This window comes from Stegodyphus dumicola, chromosome X1 (genome assembly GCF_044657685.1).
Source record: "Stegodyphus dumicola isolate Sdum_Otavi_A_Nest chromosome X1, ASM4465768v1".
NCBI classification, from domain to species: domain Eukaryota; kingdom Metazoa; phylum Arthropoda; class Arachnida; order Araneae; family Eresidae; genus Stegodyphus; species Stegodyphus dumicola.
The window spans coordinates 88,309,003-88,328,749 of record NC_140780.1 but is presented as its reverse complement, the minus strand read 5'-3'; the positions used below and the strand labels follow the sequence as shown (position 1 = coordinate 88,328,749).

At 30.9% G+C, this 19,747-nt stretch overlaps 1 protein-coding gene across 2 annotated transcripts in view; it reads right to left on the bottom strand.

Annotated features, from left to right (window-relative positions):
• Positions 1-2,038: 2,038 nt before the first annotated feature.
• LOC118186523 (uncharacterized) overlaps positions 2,039-19,747 on the bottom strand; it is a 512,903-nt gene continuing 495,194 nt past the window's right edge. The window contains exon 14 of one of the 2 annotated variants that reach the window (XM_035356639.2): positions 2,039-8,404. In XM_035356639.2, coding sequence (XP_035212530.1) covers positions 8,301-8,404 — 104 coding nt within the window. In that variant the 3' untranslated portion in view covers positions 2,039-8,300. The remainder of the gene's footprint in view (positions 8,405-19,747) is intronic. The other variant, XM_035356640.2, reaches the window with a different exon arrangement.

Sequence of the window (19,747 nt, the reverse complement as noted above, 5' to 3'; positions counted from 1 at the left end):
ATACAACTAACGGTAACAAAAATAAATAATTAAAATTTCATAACAATAAGACTATATAATTGGCACAAAATCAGTATTTTGTGAAGCCGCAATTAGCGGCAATAGGATCTTCAGTACATTCAAAGGCGCTTTGGATGCGTACTACCCTTCATGATGCCCCGATTCGGTTTAACAGTTAATTGATTCTGACTGCTGCAGGAGAGTGAGATGCCGAGCATCCCATACATATTCAGTCAGAGAAATATCTGGTGAATGTTTAATCCTGAGATGAAGCAATAGTTGCTCTTCTTTGAAGAAGATTTGGACTCCTGATCAACATTCAAATGATCGTCATCTTATTGGTCGTCTTATCTCAAATGATCGTCGTCTGTATTGCCAGATGTATTCTGAAAGGAGAGTAAGACCTCTTCTTCTACATCTTCCTTGAGAGAGCAGCTGCTGCTGAGAATGCTTGCAGTTCAGAGCAGCCGGGATCGGTTATAATTACAGAAAGTCGTCACACACCATTAGTTCCCTTTTGTCTAGTAATATGCTTTGAATTGAACGTTAAAGGTTGGTGTTCACCACAGTACCCTTTAATACGTATGCAGCCATAACTGTAGTCCATATTAAGTGAGTTATAGTTAGAAAACATGACCTATTTCTTCAACCTCCATAATGAATTCCTCCCTATGATCATAAATAACGTTCTAAGTATGACATTGTCGGGTAAAAAAACTATTTGATGTACTGATTTGTGTCAACTTGTAAAAAAGAGGCGATGTCGAATTTTAGAGCTACATACGAGTAGAATTAGGATGGGATTATTTAACTTAAGCAAAGAGATACAAGATGGCTCTTTGATTCAACAAAAATTCAGGTTTTAAACAAAAGCAATCCGAGTTAAGGAAATTCGAAGATCTGATACCCCTCTTATCTTACCAATCCTTCAAGTGCCCTTTCGAATAGATAAATTTTAAGTATCACCAATTCGCGAAGACTCTGTGATCTCTGCATACCTGATCCATGATTTAAATCTGGGATTAGAAAACTGTCAAAGTTCACTAACCGTAATACAATCGGATTTGGTGCTATATTAACACTTACTTCAGGTGCAGCATCAACATTTTTCTCTTATAAGATTGAAAATTTATTGCAAATATGAAATCAGTACTTTTTGCTTAATATTAGATTATGAGATTTGCTAACTTTTATGTAAAGCTAAATATATATATATATATATATATATATATATATATTGCGTAATCAGTGTATAATTTTATTTATTTATTGCAAAAGTATATAATCTTGCAAATGTTTGTTTTGATATGATACTAACAACCTCCTTTCAATTGGTTATTAGATCTTTCGTGGTTTTTTTATACTTGTTTCACAGGAAAAATATATAAATACATTGTATAGGCAAAATAAAGTTTCCATTTAAACAACAGGAAATTTAAATCTGCTTTACTTTAGCTTTTGTTATCTCAGCATTTTGTTAAGACGACTTGCAAGATGCATATCTGCTTATTGTGTGATATTTCGATAAATGTTAAACAGACTAACGAATTTTCGAAAACTGTTTTTTCTGTTAAGGGTGTGAGAGTGGATTTATTAATTCTTTTATAGTGATGAATGGAGTTAAGTTGTTGGTTTGTAAAGTATCAGAAGCTTAGATGGTTATTTTAGACAAAAATATAAAGGATGGAATCTATGCATATAAACAAATTCTAGTTGTATTGTTATTTTTGTGATTTATTGCTTAGAATAAAATCCAAAATCGCAATAAACATTAAATTTGTTTATATCGTTCATTTGTTTTTGCTTACATGGATAGCAAGAGATAGTTATCTAGTTCATTAAAGTTTCCATAAGAGTTAAGCTGCAAAACGAAATCACATCCCTTATAAATTTAATTCACTTCTGTAATTCGGTACATCTAATTAAATAAAAGAGATCCTGTGATGTGTGACCTTTTTCAGTACTTGTATTGAGTTTAATGATAATTTCATATTTAATGAAGTTAAACAAAAGACCCTTGAAATAAAGAGACGGTAAAAACAATTTTTATTATCTTTATTTCCATTGCAGAGAGAAACAAAGAAACAGAAAACAGTGGGTGAACGAAAACGTCCGTTTATGCTATTCGAAAGCTAGAAAGAAACATTGACATATACAAGAAAGATTTCGCAATCTTATTTTACAGAAAATGATCTCAATAATCCACCTAATACAATGAGTGCATTATATGGCAATAAAATGTATTACCAGAGGGCACCTTTGATTATCATCATCATTTGAGGCATTTTAACAGCTTTTCAATGTTCAACAACAGAGCCCGATTAAGACGGATCATTAGGTTCAGAAAGCTCATTTGCTCTCCATAGAATATTATAAAGAATACAAATGCACTGCGAAGAAAAATTTTCATTTTATTTTTCAGCTTTAACGCATCTTTCAAATGCATTCCTGTCTAATTTTAATACACAGGTATTTATTACTTGATTTAATAATGGCATGTTTCACTAAAAATGTTTTGTTTTGTATTATTTAGATCAAAGATTCGAAAATGTAATTAAAATGCTTCACTTTATGTCTCTAGATTAATTACGATTTGAAATATTCTTATTTATTGGACTTCATTTACAAATTAGGACTAAATCCTATCAATCCTACTCATTTAAAAATCATACCGAAGAACTGATTGCCTTTTCACAAGCATACCGTTTCAACAGCCATTTTCGTAAACATTCACAGATCTAATCTTTTAGATAATGCTATAATACAATTAGACTAAATTTTCATTAATTAAATAAACTACAAATTGTATACCATACACCGCTTGAAAAATAGCTAGGGATTGTTTTTAATGTACATGAAAATTTTGTAATCATTAATTTTAATAGATAATTAAAGCGTAACATTTATTCATTTTCTGAATTGGTTATTAATATTGCAACAGAAGTGTTAAAACGTACACAAAATGTTTAAAACATTTTACACACAAGTGTGTGAGATAAACAAATGAGTATGAATTCGAGGTTAAAAAGAGAAAAAATATATATTTCATTGATGCAAGAAGCTCATAACTAAATTATTACTGTTTGCCTCTACTAAATTTAGGATAACATTCAATCCATAACGCTAAGAGGTTTTAAGCTAGAAAAATTCATTTATTCATTTATCAGCTATAAGTCCCCTTTTTAAAGTAATCAAAATTTGAAAAACATTATCTCTTGACTTAACAAATCAAGTGTTCTTTATACCAGACGTAGCAGATATTAGCTGCAAACTTCTTTTATTTGCTAAATTCACTATAATTCTCACATATGTAGAAGCTTTGAATATATATACATTAAAAACATGATTTTATAAAAATATTGTCTGGATTATTCACCAGTTGCATATTTTAATAAATGCAAATTATTAGTATTAACATTTCTTGCTTTATATTTTAAATGATTTTCCGTTAGTAGTGTAATGAAATGTATTTTTTATCCAGTAATAAAATGTTTATTTACGAATACAACCTATAAACTGGGAGTAGAAAATTAAAAAAATGAATTTGTATATTTTGTAGAAACTGGATTGTGCAATTATGGAAACTGATGCTTTCAGCCTGTGTTATGCATTGCATGAAATGAAAAACAAGCAACAAGCAGTGGACACTGAAGACTTTTTTACCGGGCTACTGGTATGTTGAACATTGATTAGATGGAAGTAAACCATTGCCTAAAATTTTCTCCGTGAAAGAGATTCTACTTTCAGTACAAGTCCATCACGAAAGAAATGGCAGATAGTCAAATAATATTTCTTCAGTACAGTTGTCTCACCTTATAATAAGAACTAGGTAAACAAAAATAAAACACAGGTTAATTAAATTAATTAATTCTTTTCGAATCACAGTTTTAGATACATATAAATCAAAGTATGTTACGCGAATATATGTATACGTAAAGTGTCATATTGTTAAATGAAATTATTTTAACAGAATACTTGATTGTGATGATTCGAATTATTTAGAACACTGTAAAAATCATATGCAGTTATCAAGAGCATCTTAAACTGAGATTATCACCTACTTATTTTATTTAGAAACAAATTCCAAGCCAGATTTTGATTCAATTTTAATATTTTCTACATCTACTTTTAGTCAGTTAATAGGAATATTGTTTCCCTGCAGAGAAATATTGTTTTGAATGCTTTTTAAATGCCACAAATTAAATTTATTAGACTAACCTATTAAATAGGAAAATTAAGCTTCAAATTTTATTGTAATGCTGAAAATTAAGATCTGAAGTGTTTATAGCCTTTAAAATTTCAAATTCGTTATTACCTCCTCTGAAAGATGTTTCCTGTAAATAGCGGAAATATTTTAAACTTAAAGATAAAAATGTATTAGATGAATAATATGACTAAAGTTCTTATTTTAAATAAAGAATAAAACTTTAATATTTTCGAACTAAAATAACAAATAAGAAAGTATATTTTAACAAACATAAATACGTTACTTTTATTTAGGTAAAATACCTCCAATCAAAGATAAAGGAGAAAACTGGAATCAGTTTTCAAGACTGACAAAGAAAACTGCACACAGAATTTAAAATACAATTTACTCATTCACTCATAGCCAAATTTCATGCTACTGAGGTAGCTATAATACATGCAGCTATAAATATAATACACTTAAAAGTGTACTGCAATGTTTCACCTTACTGAAATGTAATAATGTTATCTTACTGAATGTAATGTATTTTAATGTAATTATATGCAACTACAAAAAACGTATTTACCTGCAATTTGTATTTATGTTCAGCCTGAAACTTGTATTATAGTATGTTATTTGAATGGGGCAGAAAAAATCTGAATTCTTTGATAATTGATTCATTTTTTAAAAATTTATTGCAAGGTGTGATTGCCTGCAGCCCAACTATAAAAATACGGCTATTGCGAAATCATTTTATTATTATTGTTAATATTTATTTGCTTATTATCATTATTATTTTGAATTAAAGAGAAAAGAGCCCTACAGGTTAATTCAAAAGTTACTCCGAGTGTGTTTTGCGTAACACATGTTTACGAATATTACTCAGAGTTTAGGTATGTGTATAGGTGGATTCTGCTTCAAAGCCTAATTTGGCGAAGTAATTTTGTATTTGAACTTTTAGTTTAGGGAATAATAGTGACCAGGGAAATCGTTCGTTCCTATTGAAAACTGAAATAGACTAATCTCATTAAATTATCACATAGAAATACCTAAATCATATTCATATAAAAAAATTTAAAGTATGTGATAATCGGGACATATTAATAATACTACTTCAAATAATTAGTATAGCATATACCGAAGTGACCGTACCATCTTAGCTCTGAGTAGAGACTATTTACGAAAGGGAACTTTTTACTTTCTTTTACTGCACTGTATACTTGTTTCATTTTGATTGCGTGAAATACAGAAAAAAAATTTAATGAAAACTACCTCCTTTACTAACTCATACTGATGTTTGAAAATGAAGAAATTATTGTTTATTTATTTTACGTAATTATATCTTAAGGGCAAAATGTATACATTAGTAGATATTAAAGGAAAAATAACTAGCTATCGTACTATATATATTAATGCGTTTCATTCTAGAATATTTAGCAAAACAATCAGATTATTTTCCCCACTGTGATTCTGAGAATATGCTAACTTAATAGATAAACATAAAATCAATCACCGCAATAGTATACATTAAAATGATATCTTTTTTTTTAATCAGGGAAAGTTTTCATATATTTTAATTCCAAGAATTTTCACGTGCGGAAGTTGGTCCCAGAATAAGAATTTTGAAGATTTACTGCTCAAAATCCTACATTTTCATGTTTGTATTTTTTTAAGATTATCTGAAAATATCCAAAACGGCGTTTTATTATACGAAGTAATGTATTTGGTGAAGAAAGCCTAATTTAAATTAATAGTTTTAGTTTTCTATTATTAAGATTTTTCTGTTTAGAAGTGTATTGTTTGTGTCTCTTCAACAAGTACAATGGAAAGCTCGCTTTTTTTTTTTTTTTTTTTTTTTTTAATTTTAAGTATTTCGTTTTGCTCAACGTATTTAATTCTTTCTTCTATACTGTTTGTGAGACTGGAATTTCTAATAACTGTATTTTATGTATGGTTTTATATCCGAATCCATTTTATATCGTAATTATTTTTTGTTGTGATTTATGATTTTCTTTGATTGTCGAAAAAACTTTAATATGTGAATGGTTTATGTCACGATTACGTGAAAAGGCTAACAGACAAACTCACTCAAACTACAGCTGTGTTTTATGTTTTAAAACAGTAAACAGTTTTCTTTACTCCTCAAAATGGAAACAAAATCAGTGTATGGAAATCTTTCACTTACCGAATTCTGGTAATCTTCTAGCATTCTTTTCATTGGATGCAATCTGTATTCCACTCCTGTCTTAAAGACAAAATTTTATTTTGGTATATTAAAACTCTGTCAATTACCTGAAGTTAGTAATGTTTAATTCTGCTGTCAATCATTTCTGAGTGCATTTTTGAGATACATGAGCAAAAATCACAAAGTACAGCCATTCAAATGTTTAAGCTGCGCGACTAATCTTTTTGAACACCTTTTAGTTTTAACGAACAAAAATATACATAATTAAAACTTTTATTATATTAATAATCAGAATAGGCTGCAGAATTCTGGATATTTATGAATAAATGTGATTGAACGTTAGTAATTAGTTTAGTTTTGCATATGGTATTTCACTCTATCAAGGCACTTAAGCAATAATGTTCTTTGTTTACTCACTATTTTCTTTTCTTTACTGCTTATAGAGTCGTAAGATACCGTTTGAAACATATCTCGTCAAACTCTTTCTACATGTGCAATTCATTCATTCACTTTTAATTTTTAGTATTTTAAACCCCTTTGTTCGTTACTTAGTTATTAGAGCATCACGAAACAGCTTCTTAGTTTGCTGATATAACCTGGGATATAATATTGTTTCTGCTTGATGTAACTATTCGTGAACATTTCTTTTGCTGCAGTAACTACTGCATTTTTATTCATTTTAAAAAGCATACGTAAAAACATAAAATGCCCGATCGACTAGTATATAGGAATTAAAGTACAGAACTCGACGAAAAAGCAAAAGAAAATATCAACGAACTTAAGATAAAAACTGCACTGTTAGTAAAATTAACTGGAACAAGGCTGGAGGTTTTATTTCATCTTACCTGAAATTTGCTGTTAGAATCATTCATTCTCCTCCAGGTACAAAATTCTTCTGGATATTAAAATGTTTACTTACTTAAGGCTGTTCCTTGGACAATAATTGCCTCGAATTAAAAGTATAAATACAAATTTTAACACTGTGTGCAGTTTTCCAGTTATAACACATAGAAATACCTAAATCATATTCATATAAAAAAGTATGTGATAATCGGGACACATTAATTACACAAAAGAAAAATGTGTATAATTAAGTGTAAAAATATGTGTAATAATCGGGACACATTAACTACACATAAGAAAAATCTGTATAATTAAGTGTAAAAATATGTGTATAATTATGTCTGCAAATAACATTATCTTAATGCTTATTTGATGACGTGCTCATGTAACATGAAAAGAAACCAACGAAAATGATCTGTCTTTAAAATTAATACATGTAACTCTATTTTTGATCTGAATGCATATGTTGAACAAGACAAAGCATTTGGGTACGTTTCATGCAATTTAAGTCTGAATACTGTTAATCAAATATTCTAAATAATGTAAATTAGAGGTTTTTGAATTATTCATTTCCTTGTAATAGACACATTTAAATTTGATGTTTATATTTAAAGTTATTTATTTTTTCGTTTCAGAATTGCTGTGGTACAAAAGCTTTGGGAAACCTTTCTTAAAACTAAATTTAACCTGTGCTTTTGTTTTCCTAGTTCATGATTCGGTTTTATGAAATGTGTCATTCGAACCATCGAAAAACAATTCTTTAAACTTCATTGAAGTTCGACAAACAAGAGATATAAAGTTCTTTTTTTAAAGTGCTTGCTGATGCTTAACGAGTTGTGAAAGTTGCACGCAGCCCACATTGGTGCACGTGTGTACAAGTCGTTTAACAGGTGTTCGCCGCCAGGTCCACGTTGATAGTTCAGTCCGTTTGGGAGAGAATACACACAAAGGTCTGCGAAATTACCCTTCAGGAGAGGCACTAGACACCCCGATTTCGACCCACCCTCGGACCCCACAAATGATGGGGCATCTGATGCACTGATTGGACGACGTGGTGTCACATGACCAGAACAGACTTGGGGCCGGTCACCGGACTAATAGGATGCTGAGGGTTAGGATTGCGGCAGCCAGTAGCAGGTCCAGTGTATTTTTTAGCTTCGGCGAACCATTCAGGAAGTTGTCACATTCACCTAAAACAATATACAGAAAAATACCTATATAAGGGCCCAATCCGTCTTCTTGCTATTAGTACCTTTGCTTGTTAAATATATAGATATAAAATAATGCTTATTGTAACATTTCGACTTAATTAAAAAAACAAAAGAACCTATACATATATACATATTCTGCTTTAACATTATGCTGCTAGCAAAATTTTACAAGAATGAAATCTGTAGTGTATTCTGATGCTACATTAGAACGAAACGAATACGGATTATAAATGTAAATTACATGGGCCAGCTTGCAAATGTCGAGTTCATAAAATTGGAAAATATATGCATATCTAATTAATATACAGTTTCTCTAAAAGAATTTATATAATAGCTAATTTTTAAACTTTAGATATCCCTTTTTATTCAGTAAATAAAAGGTTTATGAACTTATCTAAGATAGACTCATTTAAAAATATCGCACTCTCATCTTATTTAGAGGTTAAAGAAATTTTAAAGCTGTGTAACGTAAAGCGTCAAAAATTTTTTTTAACTGGATATGTTCAAAACAGTTCACCATTTAGGAATAATGTCGATCAAAATAATACCTTTTGAAATAAGAAATAAAAAAATGTAATAAAAGCAGAAATCTATCAACATAATTTTTATAAAGATCATTTAAATACATCTATCAATGATTAAATACTGATAAACCTGCGTAAACATTGCTAAAACAGTGCGGCAATTAAAAAGCTAATAAATGTGAAGTGTTTGTTTACTGATAACTTGATGTGTGGAACAAAAGATTCACTAGATTGTTTATCCACAAGCGACCGAGTGGTAAGTCGCTACTCGAATGACGGCGAACAAGTTGGTTACATGGGCGTTTTCGTAGTTTCCCTCATGTGTAACGTGTATTAAGAGTCAGTTTCTCTTAGAAAGTCTTCCACGAAAACTTCCCTCCTTTTAGAACCTGGAATGCTTTACCCAAATCAAATAAATTAAACCAAAAAACCATTAGATTGGTTCTGTGATCATTGAGTAACATACTGTTGGTCAAACTGTAGCGCCATTAAAGAAAGCATTCATAACCATGAAATTTACACTATGCTTAGACACCGATAGGCCATGCAAAGAGTTAGCATTGTAGACCGTATGCAAATCATGTGTGCCATTAAAGTAACCTAGAAGCATTTTAAAAATTAAAATCGTTAGGTTATTTGGATACAGAGAGACACACAAGGGCTACCTGCTTAAGGAGAAGTATGCTTTCAAAGCGTTCCGTCTGAGGGAAAATGATTAATAATCATGAAAATACCAAGAAAACGATCCATATAGCCAGCTCGCTTGTCTGGGTTCATACCCGGGTCAACCTATCCATTCAGCTATCTCAAACTTTCGGCCGCTAATGAGGCCATAAGAAGAGTAGGTTATTTTATGTACAGGAACTCTGCTTTTTTTTTTTCACTGTTTCTCTAAATGCGAAGATTAAGTATGCCTCTTCTAAACAAGCGACAGTCATTCGACTACGTTTCTGAGTTTGATAGAGGAAGAACTAGACTAGTTCATAAAGCCTGCTGATTGCCTTTCCAAAAAACCGGTGTTCGTGTTGGATAATTCAGGTCACATATGTTGATTGATGGAACATTTTCACTAGCCTTGTCACACCACCCAAAGACTGAATAGACAGCTTATGCACATGGCAGGTTCGAATCCCGCGAACGGGCTGGCTGCATGGGCGTTTTCGTGGTTTCCCCCATGTGTAACGTGTATACGAGCCAGTTTCCCTTAGAAAGTCCTCCACGAAGGCATTCCTCCCCTTAGGCAGATAGCCCTCGAGGCTTTGCCATAATCACACACACACACGCTTATGCACATGGCAGTGACAGATTGGGCAGCAGCATTAAGAAACAGCGCAAGAATTATGGTATATTTTACAACAATTTGTTCCAGTAGGTGTTGTCTGCAGAGGACTGGACTCTTTGCAAGTTGTTTATTGCTATGATTACCATTGACTCACAGGTGTATGCAGCTGCAAATGTGAGCTTAAAACACAGAGATGTTATAGCCCTTTCAATTTGCATCGTTTTAACGTCCACCACATAGAGTTAGGGTTTGGGGTCCCTTTGGATTTTACTTTTGTGCCCGTCTAATACGCATCGCTAGTACACTCTACAACCACCATTCCGTCTAAGTTTTGGAAGATGTTGTCCTCCTTCACCTTCAAGTCTTGCTTGCAGCACAGGGTAATACGGGACCGCATTTTTATCAATTTTTCATTGCCCACCCACTAAGTTGCGCTCAGGCCTGAGTCCACCAGTTTTCTCGATATGTTGGACATGGAAAACATCCGATCGATGACTTATAGACGAATGATTCAGCGTGCACTATCTGCGGTTACACTTGATGAACTTTGGCAACGTATAGAAACAGCGTACATTGACATATCTCAAGCAAATAATCAAAGCCTCTGTCTTTCAAAGCTGAGACATGTCGCAGCAGTTACTGCAGGCAACTGAGATTTTTTTCAGCTTCCACATGGAGAACAGTGCTACAATTTTGATCATTTCGGCCCGCGTACCTTAAATCGTTTATTTAGTAAATATGACTTTGATTGTTCTTTTTGCACTGCATTTTGGATGGCCAATACAGTCTGAAAAGACAGTTTATGATTAACATTGCTTAGAAATTGTATAACGATTACACATTTATGGTTTTGCATACTTAGAATTTAGGCTAACCTTTCATGTATACATTCTTTTTTCTAGTTTGGAACTCCAAATAATTAAGGGTTCTTGTAAACCTTAACCGTAAAACTTACAATAAAATTTTGTTAAAAGAATTAATTGATTAAATTAAATTTCTAGAAACTCAGTTATTAGGTTTTATTTAGTAATAAGGTTTATAAATAAATTTATCCTTGAAGAAATAAATTTAAATAGTAAAGTTAAATTTGGAAGTAAGGAAATTTTATTGCAAATTTTAAAATTGTATATAAATCATTTGCCCTAGATATGATTTAGAAGGTATTACCTGTGACTGATGTACCCGAGTTTATGTTAAAAAATATGTCGTTACATTCAGAAAGCAAATTAAAAGTATTTTAAGTGCTTTGTTTTAAAAGTAAAAGTTTTGAAATGACGTATATTAAGAAATAAAAAAAAATAAATATTCTAATTTGATCTACAGTTCTTTCTTGTTTATGAAAATTTCGTTAAACATAAAAATCCCAAAGGTTATTTGAATAACATTCACAGTACATAACATTATTAAAACATCAGAATTGAGTAAGATTCTTTTAAATTCAATATCGACATATTAAGAAACAACAGAGACGACCAGCTAAAATAAATAAAAGATTGTTCCTCAGTGAAGGGGGAAATATGAAAATGCATATTTGTAAAGTTTCGTGATTAGTAATAAAATTCATGATTACCGAGGAAATGAAATTGAAATTGCGCCAGAAAAACTACGTTCTTTTTAGTTGAAGCTACATTCTCAGTTGGCGGAATCGAAAAACTTACCAGCATAGCTAAGAAATTCACTATATAGTATCTAGTTAGTATGCGAACGAGAACTTCTAGAAAGTGAGAAAAGGAAATTAGTCATTAGCTACTAAATTATTTTTTGGTAGTCAACTCTTGTAGTGCTTGACTGTATGGACTTTAGAAATGTCCAATTAAAAATACCTTTATAAATTATTTTGTAAATGATAAATTAGGTTAATTGGTTACCAAGAAACTCAGGAGGGCTATTTATTGAAGGGAAGGAATGCCTTTGTAGAGGACTTCTAAAAGCAATTCACTTGTATTCAAATTACATACGAGACATCGCATTTATGTTACATGCGAGGAAAGCCATGAAAACTCCCATGCAGCTAACCCTTGCACCGAGACTTAATCCCAGATCAAACTACCACTGTTCTACAATCGTATCCTCTTGGCCAGTGATGGGCCTAGAAATGATAGGATAAGTTAGTTCTTAACTAAATAAGTATTAAAAGGGCATTAAACTTAGAACGTAATAATTAGCAACGATGCAAATTAAACATAATAAAAAAGAAATCTTACGGTATTGGCTTGTTATTTTTGCTAGTGTGGTAAGAAAAAACTTCTAAATGCATACATACCGCACACAGTAGCGTATTTTCTAACTTAATTGAAAGCCTTTTGAAAGAGGTACGGAGGACTGGAAAAGAGGAAAAGTAGCACTCACCTTTGCGGAGCAGGCATGGCCCATTTTTTAAGCGAATGATGAGGAAGTAATAAATTGCTTTAAAGACTTGTTGGTATTTTAATCATAAAATTACTTTTATATCATTTAGGAAATTTCTGTGCAACTGCTTCTAAATATTTGCAAAACAATATAAAATGTTCAAAAATTAAGATACCTTTCTCTGTCGCTTCAAACAGCAGCACAGAGAGAAAATTAGATTCCAGATCTAGGGCAATAAATGACGAAACATTCAACATAAAAAAATATAAAAGTAAATGAAAACTGGTATTTGTACTCAGGGGAGAAGAAGGGCACTAAGACAGTTTGTAAATTAATACAAGTATTTCTAACATTTTCGGCAATCAATAAATAGAAAAATGGCAAAAAAAAAACAAAACTGAGCTTAATAAAAACAGTTAAAGAAATGAGCAGCTCGAGCAGTTGCCTTTACGACTAAATGGAAAAGTCAAACTCAAGATTAAAGCAAAACACAAGAAAGCATATACAAAATGCTAAAATGTTCTAGAATCCACCTATCACACTTCTTTTTTAGAACATTCCTCTCCTTCTCCATTAAAATATTTATTTACCCTATATATTTTTCACTATCAGATAATTATATGTTCTTCTTCGTTGAAAAGTATTACTTTTGAAATTTTTAGTTATCCTTGAAAATATCTCATCGGGACTCTGTACATATTATAAATGAACTGGCATAGATATATAACTATAATCCGCTTTTAAAAATTTATCACTTTTATTTACATTATAACAAACAAAAAAAAAAGCTATAATCTTATAACAAAATAAACAAAGTTAACCCATATATGTGCAAGTGGTCATATAGATCTGGCATATACGTAGAGCAGCAATTCTCAAACTTTAATTTGTCCCTGTACATTTTTAATAATTTAAAAATCTAGCAACACACTAAGAATAAGGTACCTTTAAAAGAATTTTGCATGGTTAATTAACTGATAACTATAATGTATCTTGTAAAAACAGCATACGATAGTAATTTTCTATGAAATAAAATTGCATTAAAAATAAAAAAAAATGTTCATTTAATGATAAATTATAAATTATGTTTAATGATAAATTATAAGTTATGTTTAATTTGAAAGTTTTTTTTTTTTTTTTTTTTTTTTTTTTTTTTTTTTTTGTAACTTCATTTATATTTGACCCTAAAAATGAAAATGCCACACTGAATTTGTGATTCTGATTTAAAATTTTCTTGAAAATTTTCCGGATTAAAATCGTATCTCCTTTTTAATGCTGTTCAAAGCTTAAAATCCGTATTCACTCAAATAAGATGCTGAAATTGTTGCAACACACTTAGAGCTTTCCGTGATATTGCCGGATAACAATGTCTAAGATAAATCCAGAACGAATTAATGGATTTTTTTGAATATTTTGAAAGTAAATCTTGGTTATTACACACCGAAATTAGTCCTTTCTCTTCTTAAGTTAAGTCATGCACTGATGCGTCGTTTATCAGAAATGGGTTTCGAAATCAATGAATTTGTTTTTCATTTGAAAGTAACGATTTGTTCTAGTAGTGTTAAATGATCAATAATTATTTTAAGAATTATTTTATAGCCTTTTGAAACTGATGAAAGCTTTCGTAAACTACCTTCTTGTATTACTTTCCTTCATAAAGTATTTTTTTCAGAATCCCAATAATTTACCCGTTGAGGTTAAAATATTTATTTCGGTCCTTGCTTACTGACCTACTTTTTTGACGTCGCTTATATATACGGGTATTCGGAGTGGGGTCTTGTGATGTTAAGGCGTAGAATATTACAACGTAAAAAAAAAAAAAAAAAAAAAAAAAAAAAAAAAATGCAATGCATAAGAACAATCACTTTCTCTATCTATCTACATAAGAACATACAGAGTAATTTTTTGTATGCATTCGTAAAATCTGATGGCACATTTCAAAAATCTCGCGGCGCGCTAAAATGCTGCTACACAGTGATTGAGAATCACTAATGTAGGGTACCTAAAAGGTTCGGTGAATGATGCCATATATATAAACGGAAACATGGACCAGGCGCACTTGCTTGCTCTTATCTATCCATAGATGTCTTTAAAATGCGTGACATAGCACAAAAAGCACGTGTCCATCATGTTAAAACCGCTGCAGATAGTCGAACAAAATCAGTTTAAAATCTTAAATAGTGTAACGAGTGACAGTGAGCGATAGTTTACAGTGAAATAGAGCAACGGGTGAACAGCAAGTTATACTACAAAAGAGGAGAGGACAACAGAATACTAGTATTAATGTATGAGGGAAATCCGTGGGTTGAAAATGTATTTATAGCTGGTTTAAATAATTTAACAGAGTTTCGCGACGAAAAGGAATTTTCATGTTTTTATCTCACTACTGCATTTAGTACCCAATAATAGGCTTGTTTATCAGAGAAAAAAAATAATATATTTGAAATTAAAATACTATATCTGTATCATATTTCCAAATTCTTAATTGCAGTTAGGTTACTAATGGAATATTTATTGTCTGACATGAAAATTCTATTAAATAATTTCATTTTTATTATTGGTATCTTGTAAAGATTAACCATTTTTTAAATATTTATATCATTAATTAAAAAGAAAAGTTTCTAAAGTCGTATTTTTGCAGAGTGGCTACAGCAGCCTTCTTATCCGTACGGCTAGGAAATTTCATTAAAAAGAAAATTTAATAAAAGTGCTAAAATTCTGGATATTTGTCTTGCAAATTTCTTGATTTATCTATTTTAAATTTTTAATTTTTAATTTCTATCATACTGTAAAAGTTTTTATCAGTAATTTATCAGATAAGATTGAAAGAGAAATATTTATATGATTTGCAAACGGTCTGTGCTTCAGCAAATTGTCGTTCCAGAGTTTGAAATTTAAGAATTACTTCTGGCATATCACTGCATTTTTATCGCAGCCTTACCTTTATTCGGGAAATAACAGCGTTTCTCTAAACGTCTTTCAAATAAATAATTAGAAATTTGTAAGTAATATTTAATAATTATCAATAAAAAACTTCGAGTTGTTTCTGTTGCAAATAAGACACTTTTTACGTGGGATTTTATCCTGAAATATTTTTAACTTGAAAAGTGAACTGGTCAAAATCTTCCTAATATTCCATCTGCTTCAAAGTATTAACTAAATATTAAAAAAATAGTATTTAATGGATATGGATTATTATCAAAATAAGCATTTCCATATGATTTACTATCGCTTAAGATTTAATATCCAGGATCATTTACATGGATATTTAGCTGTAAATTAATGCCTTTTTTATCATAATTTAGATTTATTCGAATCTCCTACATGTCCTTCTTATTTCATTATCACATTTCTCAGTTTTAGTATTAGGTTCCCTGTTTTCTGTTTGAAACCTTAGTGCGGAGTTTCTCCTATGAAGCGACTTTTATTAGATCTAAGAATTGGCAGCTAACATTTGACAACCTTTCAAATCAGCTTCAGTAAATTTTAAATCAAACTCAACCCTCTTCATCGTCAAGTCACTGGTCGAGAGAGTAAGAAGAATGAAGCCTGATAGTTCGATATGTGTTCGACTACCGGCAGAAATGCAGCATGCATATGCATTTTTGTTGATATTCCTCTTTCAATATGTAATGCCGAGTAAAAGAGAGTTTTTACGGTTTACCTCTCCTTAGGCAGATTATCTTCGATAATTTGCCGTAATTGACTGAATAAACAAACATCCACTTTTACTAACGTGAATTTGCATAAAATCTATCAAATGAAGCAATCTTAAAAGTTCTTGTCACAGTCTGATTTGTTTGCAGAACCTCCACTTTTACCACATTGATTTGAGGATGTATTACGTAGAATTATAAACACTCCACGAGGTTTTCAAAACAATCTTGTTAACTTATTCAAAAAGATTCAAAACGTTTTCAAAACGACCCTCTTAACTTCAGAAATATAATTTTGAACTTACGAATAATAATAAAAAAAAATTAATCATTTATACCTCTCGGAAAACAAATACTTCTTTCAAAATAGGTTTGATTTGCAACTTGACCATGAAACTGTAGTGCTTAGTTGATTGCTATGTTAACTGTAGTTCGGACGCAGTGTTTTATTGCTCTCGCTCGTAGAAGTGCAATAAAATAAATTTTCTTACAATATATAGTGCAAAATTTATTTTTGCAGAAACAGTTCAAGATAGTTTCAGCTGTGTCAAACAAAACGAAATAATCTTTCTAACATTTTCCAGTATAAATATTTTCCTTTTCTATCTGTTTCTAGCTCTACCATAAAACATTTCTGAGCCCTGCAAATATTTCTTTAATATATTTCTCTTTCCTTTCATATTAAAACTATCATCTCTATAAAACGTTTCTCATATACGAATCAATTTCCTAAAAATTCATTTTGAGATCCAACTACAACGAACGATGAAAAAGCTTAAGGCTTTCATATAAAAGTAGGTTAAAAACCTCTACACCATTATGAAACTATCGTTCACAAGGGAAGAGACAGGGCGCACATGTTTGGTGGCAATGATAAAGTGGATGTTGCTTTCAGCATGGCCAGATCTCCGAGAACTCCTAAGGAACGAATAGGGAAAGCGAAAAGCAATTTTTCATTGTCTTGCTCCAAAGCACTCAGCATTCCTGCTCTCTTTACTGCGCATATTCTGTTCCAAGAATCGACATCTTTTTTGTTCCAACAAAAATTCTACATCCCTTTTTCTCTAAGTCAGAAATTTCAGATGAAGTTTTAGGTTGTTTTATAGAAGTGGAACTCGCGAGCGCATGTTCAGATGTTAAGCCATATAGTCTCCCATTTTAAGCAAAACCAATCTTTGGAGATTTTGCTGCAAATTTTATTCTGGCTCAACCGTTTTCAATCTTGATTTTTAATGAATTAAGTAGTCAATTAATTTTAATTCAAATCTTTTCGAAGCTGTAATTATAGCGTACTAAATTTCGTTTCAATACCCCTTACTCTCGTTTTCTCTATTTGCCTAGTTGACAGCTCTCCCGATGTTTAGCATTATTACTTCACATATTCAATAATTTGAGCACCAGTCGATAAATAAAAGTCGACTTTTGTATTTTGATGAGCTAGGAAAAAAATGCAAACTTAATTGGAAGTCGAACGCTCAGAGTAATTTATGAAAACAATAGGTATATTGTTTTTCCAAGTAGTGCATTCTAAGATTTACTAGTTTTGTAAAACCGAAGATAATATGGAACACTGATGTAGATAAGTAGTAAAACGATAATGTTATCATTACTTAAGGTAAAAACTAAGTCTTATGTAGACGACATTCTTTATCTACAATGGAATTCCAGCCCCTTTCTTTTTTGTGCGTAAAGATTCGCTTTTTTGCTTTAAGCACAAAAAAGCAAAGCTTGTTTTTCTAAAGTAAAGCTTTATAATGTTTTAGTCTTCTGAGAAAACTAAACAATTAAAAAAAAAGTTCATGTATTATACATTGAAATGTATATTTACAGAGAATGACAGAATAATTAAAATCTATACTTTATATCAAAGCACTGGAAAAGCTACGAAACATCGGTTTTAATTATATGTGAGTATTTGTGTTCAGGTTAGCTACTGATGTAAAGAGACAGTACTGGTAGCTTATAGGTTGTTACTACGCGGCTATGTTTCGTTTGGCGCATGATTGGCATTTAATAAACAGCTTTTCTGAAATTTTTTTAAAGGATTTTTGAATTGCGGTAAGCCGCGATCTACCGAAGCCTCGATTACGTACTTCATCGTTTGAGAAGGTAGGCAAGATAAAAATGCCATACACTAGTCATCTTCCCATAATATGGAAATTAATAAAAGAGCCAATACACCTTTTTTTACACGAATTTAAAGCTTTCACGATCCATATGCAATAATGCCTAAATCAATGGAACAAATGACAGTGAAAGTACTAAAACCTAATGAATTAATAGTTGCTTTATGGGAAAACTTGAAATGGAAATATGAGAGTTTAAACTTAGCTGAACAGTCAGTTTCCAAGTATTTCTAATAAAAAGGGCATAAGGTACTTCTCCCTCCTTCGTGATGTAGTGGTTCTGCACGCTCAGCGTGTAATTGAGAGGTCCGCGGTTCGATTCCCGGCGAAGGTGTTGCTAATTTTTCAAATCTCCTGCTTCCTAAAAAATACCTAATGTCTCTACAAAGGAACAAAAACATTCTTCAGATACATAGTAATGTCAGTTTTATTTGTAAACCATATTCTGATCAATTAAACATTGTATGAAAATATTCGAAGTTTTGAGAACACATGTCGTGACTGATTTTTAATTCAATGAAGAAATGTTTTCTCAAATAACCGTTGAAATGAAGTTAAGTCTGATAAACAATGAAACAAATCACCGTTAATCTAAGTTGATTATTTTTATCAAGATTGCAGATGTAGGATCAAAACATTAAAGAAGCACTCGATAAGGCAATTTAAATTCAGTGAAACGTGCTCATACGATCTCCTACGAGCTCTTCTAAAAATGGGAACTCATCTTGTTGCATTTGTATGTATCACGTTCGCAGAGAACAATTTATTTTATGAGTTCATATTCTTAAATCGCCTACTAATTCTACTGTCATTCTATTTTACAGAAATCCACCAAACATAAAGCATTTATATTGTTAATATTAATACTAAAAGTTAACTTCTAAAAATTAGCATTAAAAAGCAAACATAAAAAACTGAAACATTTTGCACCGCAAAGAGTAATTCTAAAGAAAGTTGATTTTTTAATGCGTTCAAGGGGCTAAATAAATGTCGAGAATATTAGAAAAGTATATAAAATATAATTTGGTAATGAAAAGAAACATTATACATTAAAATATAAAATCTCATAAAAAAAAAAAAAAAAAAAAACTGAACTGAAAATTTTAATCAGTGCGATATATATATATACACACCCATTTTAGACTAACATACATATATATATGTGATGTACCAGCTTTTGTCAGGAATAAATAGATTGTTGAAGAATCATCAATGTAGTCGTAGCTTAAATAATCAGACGATAAGTTTAAAAAACAGGATCCATTTATTATTATTCAATAGAAATAGCAGTTACAAAAATCAGATATCCGGAGTAAATAAAAAGAATTACTAATAACTTTTTGTATGAAGTTTACTGCATCGTGACATTTAAGAAAAAGCCCCGA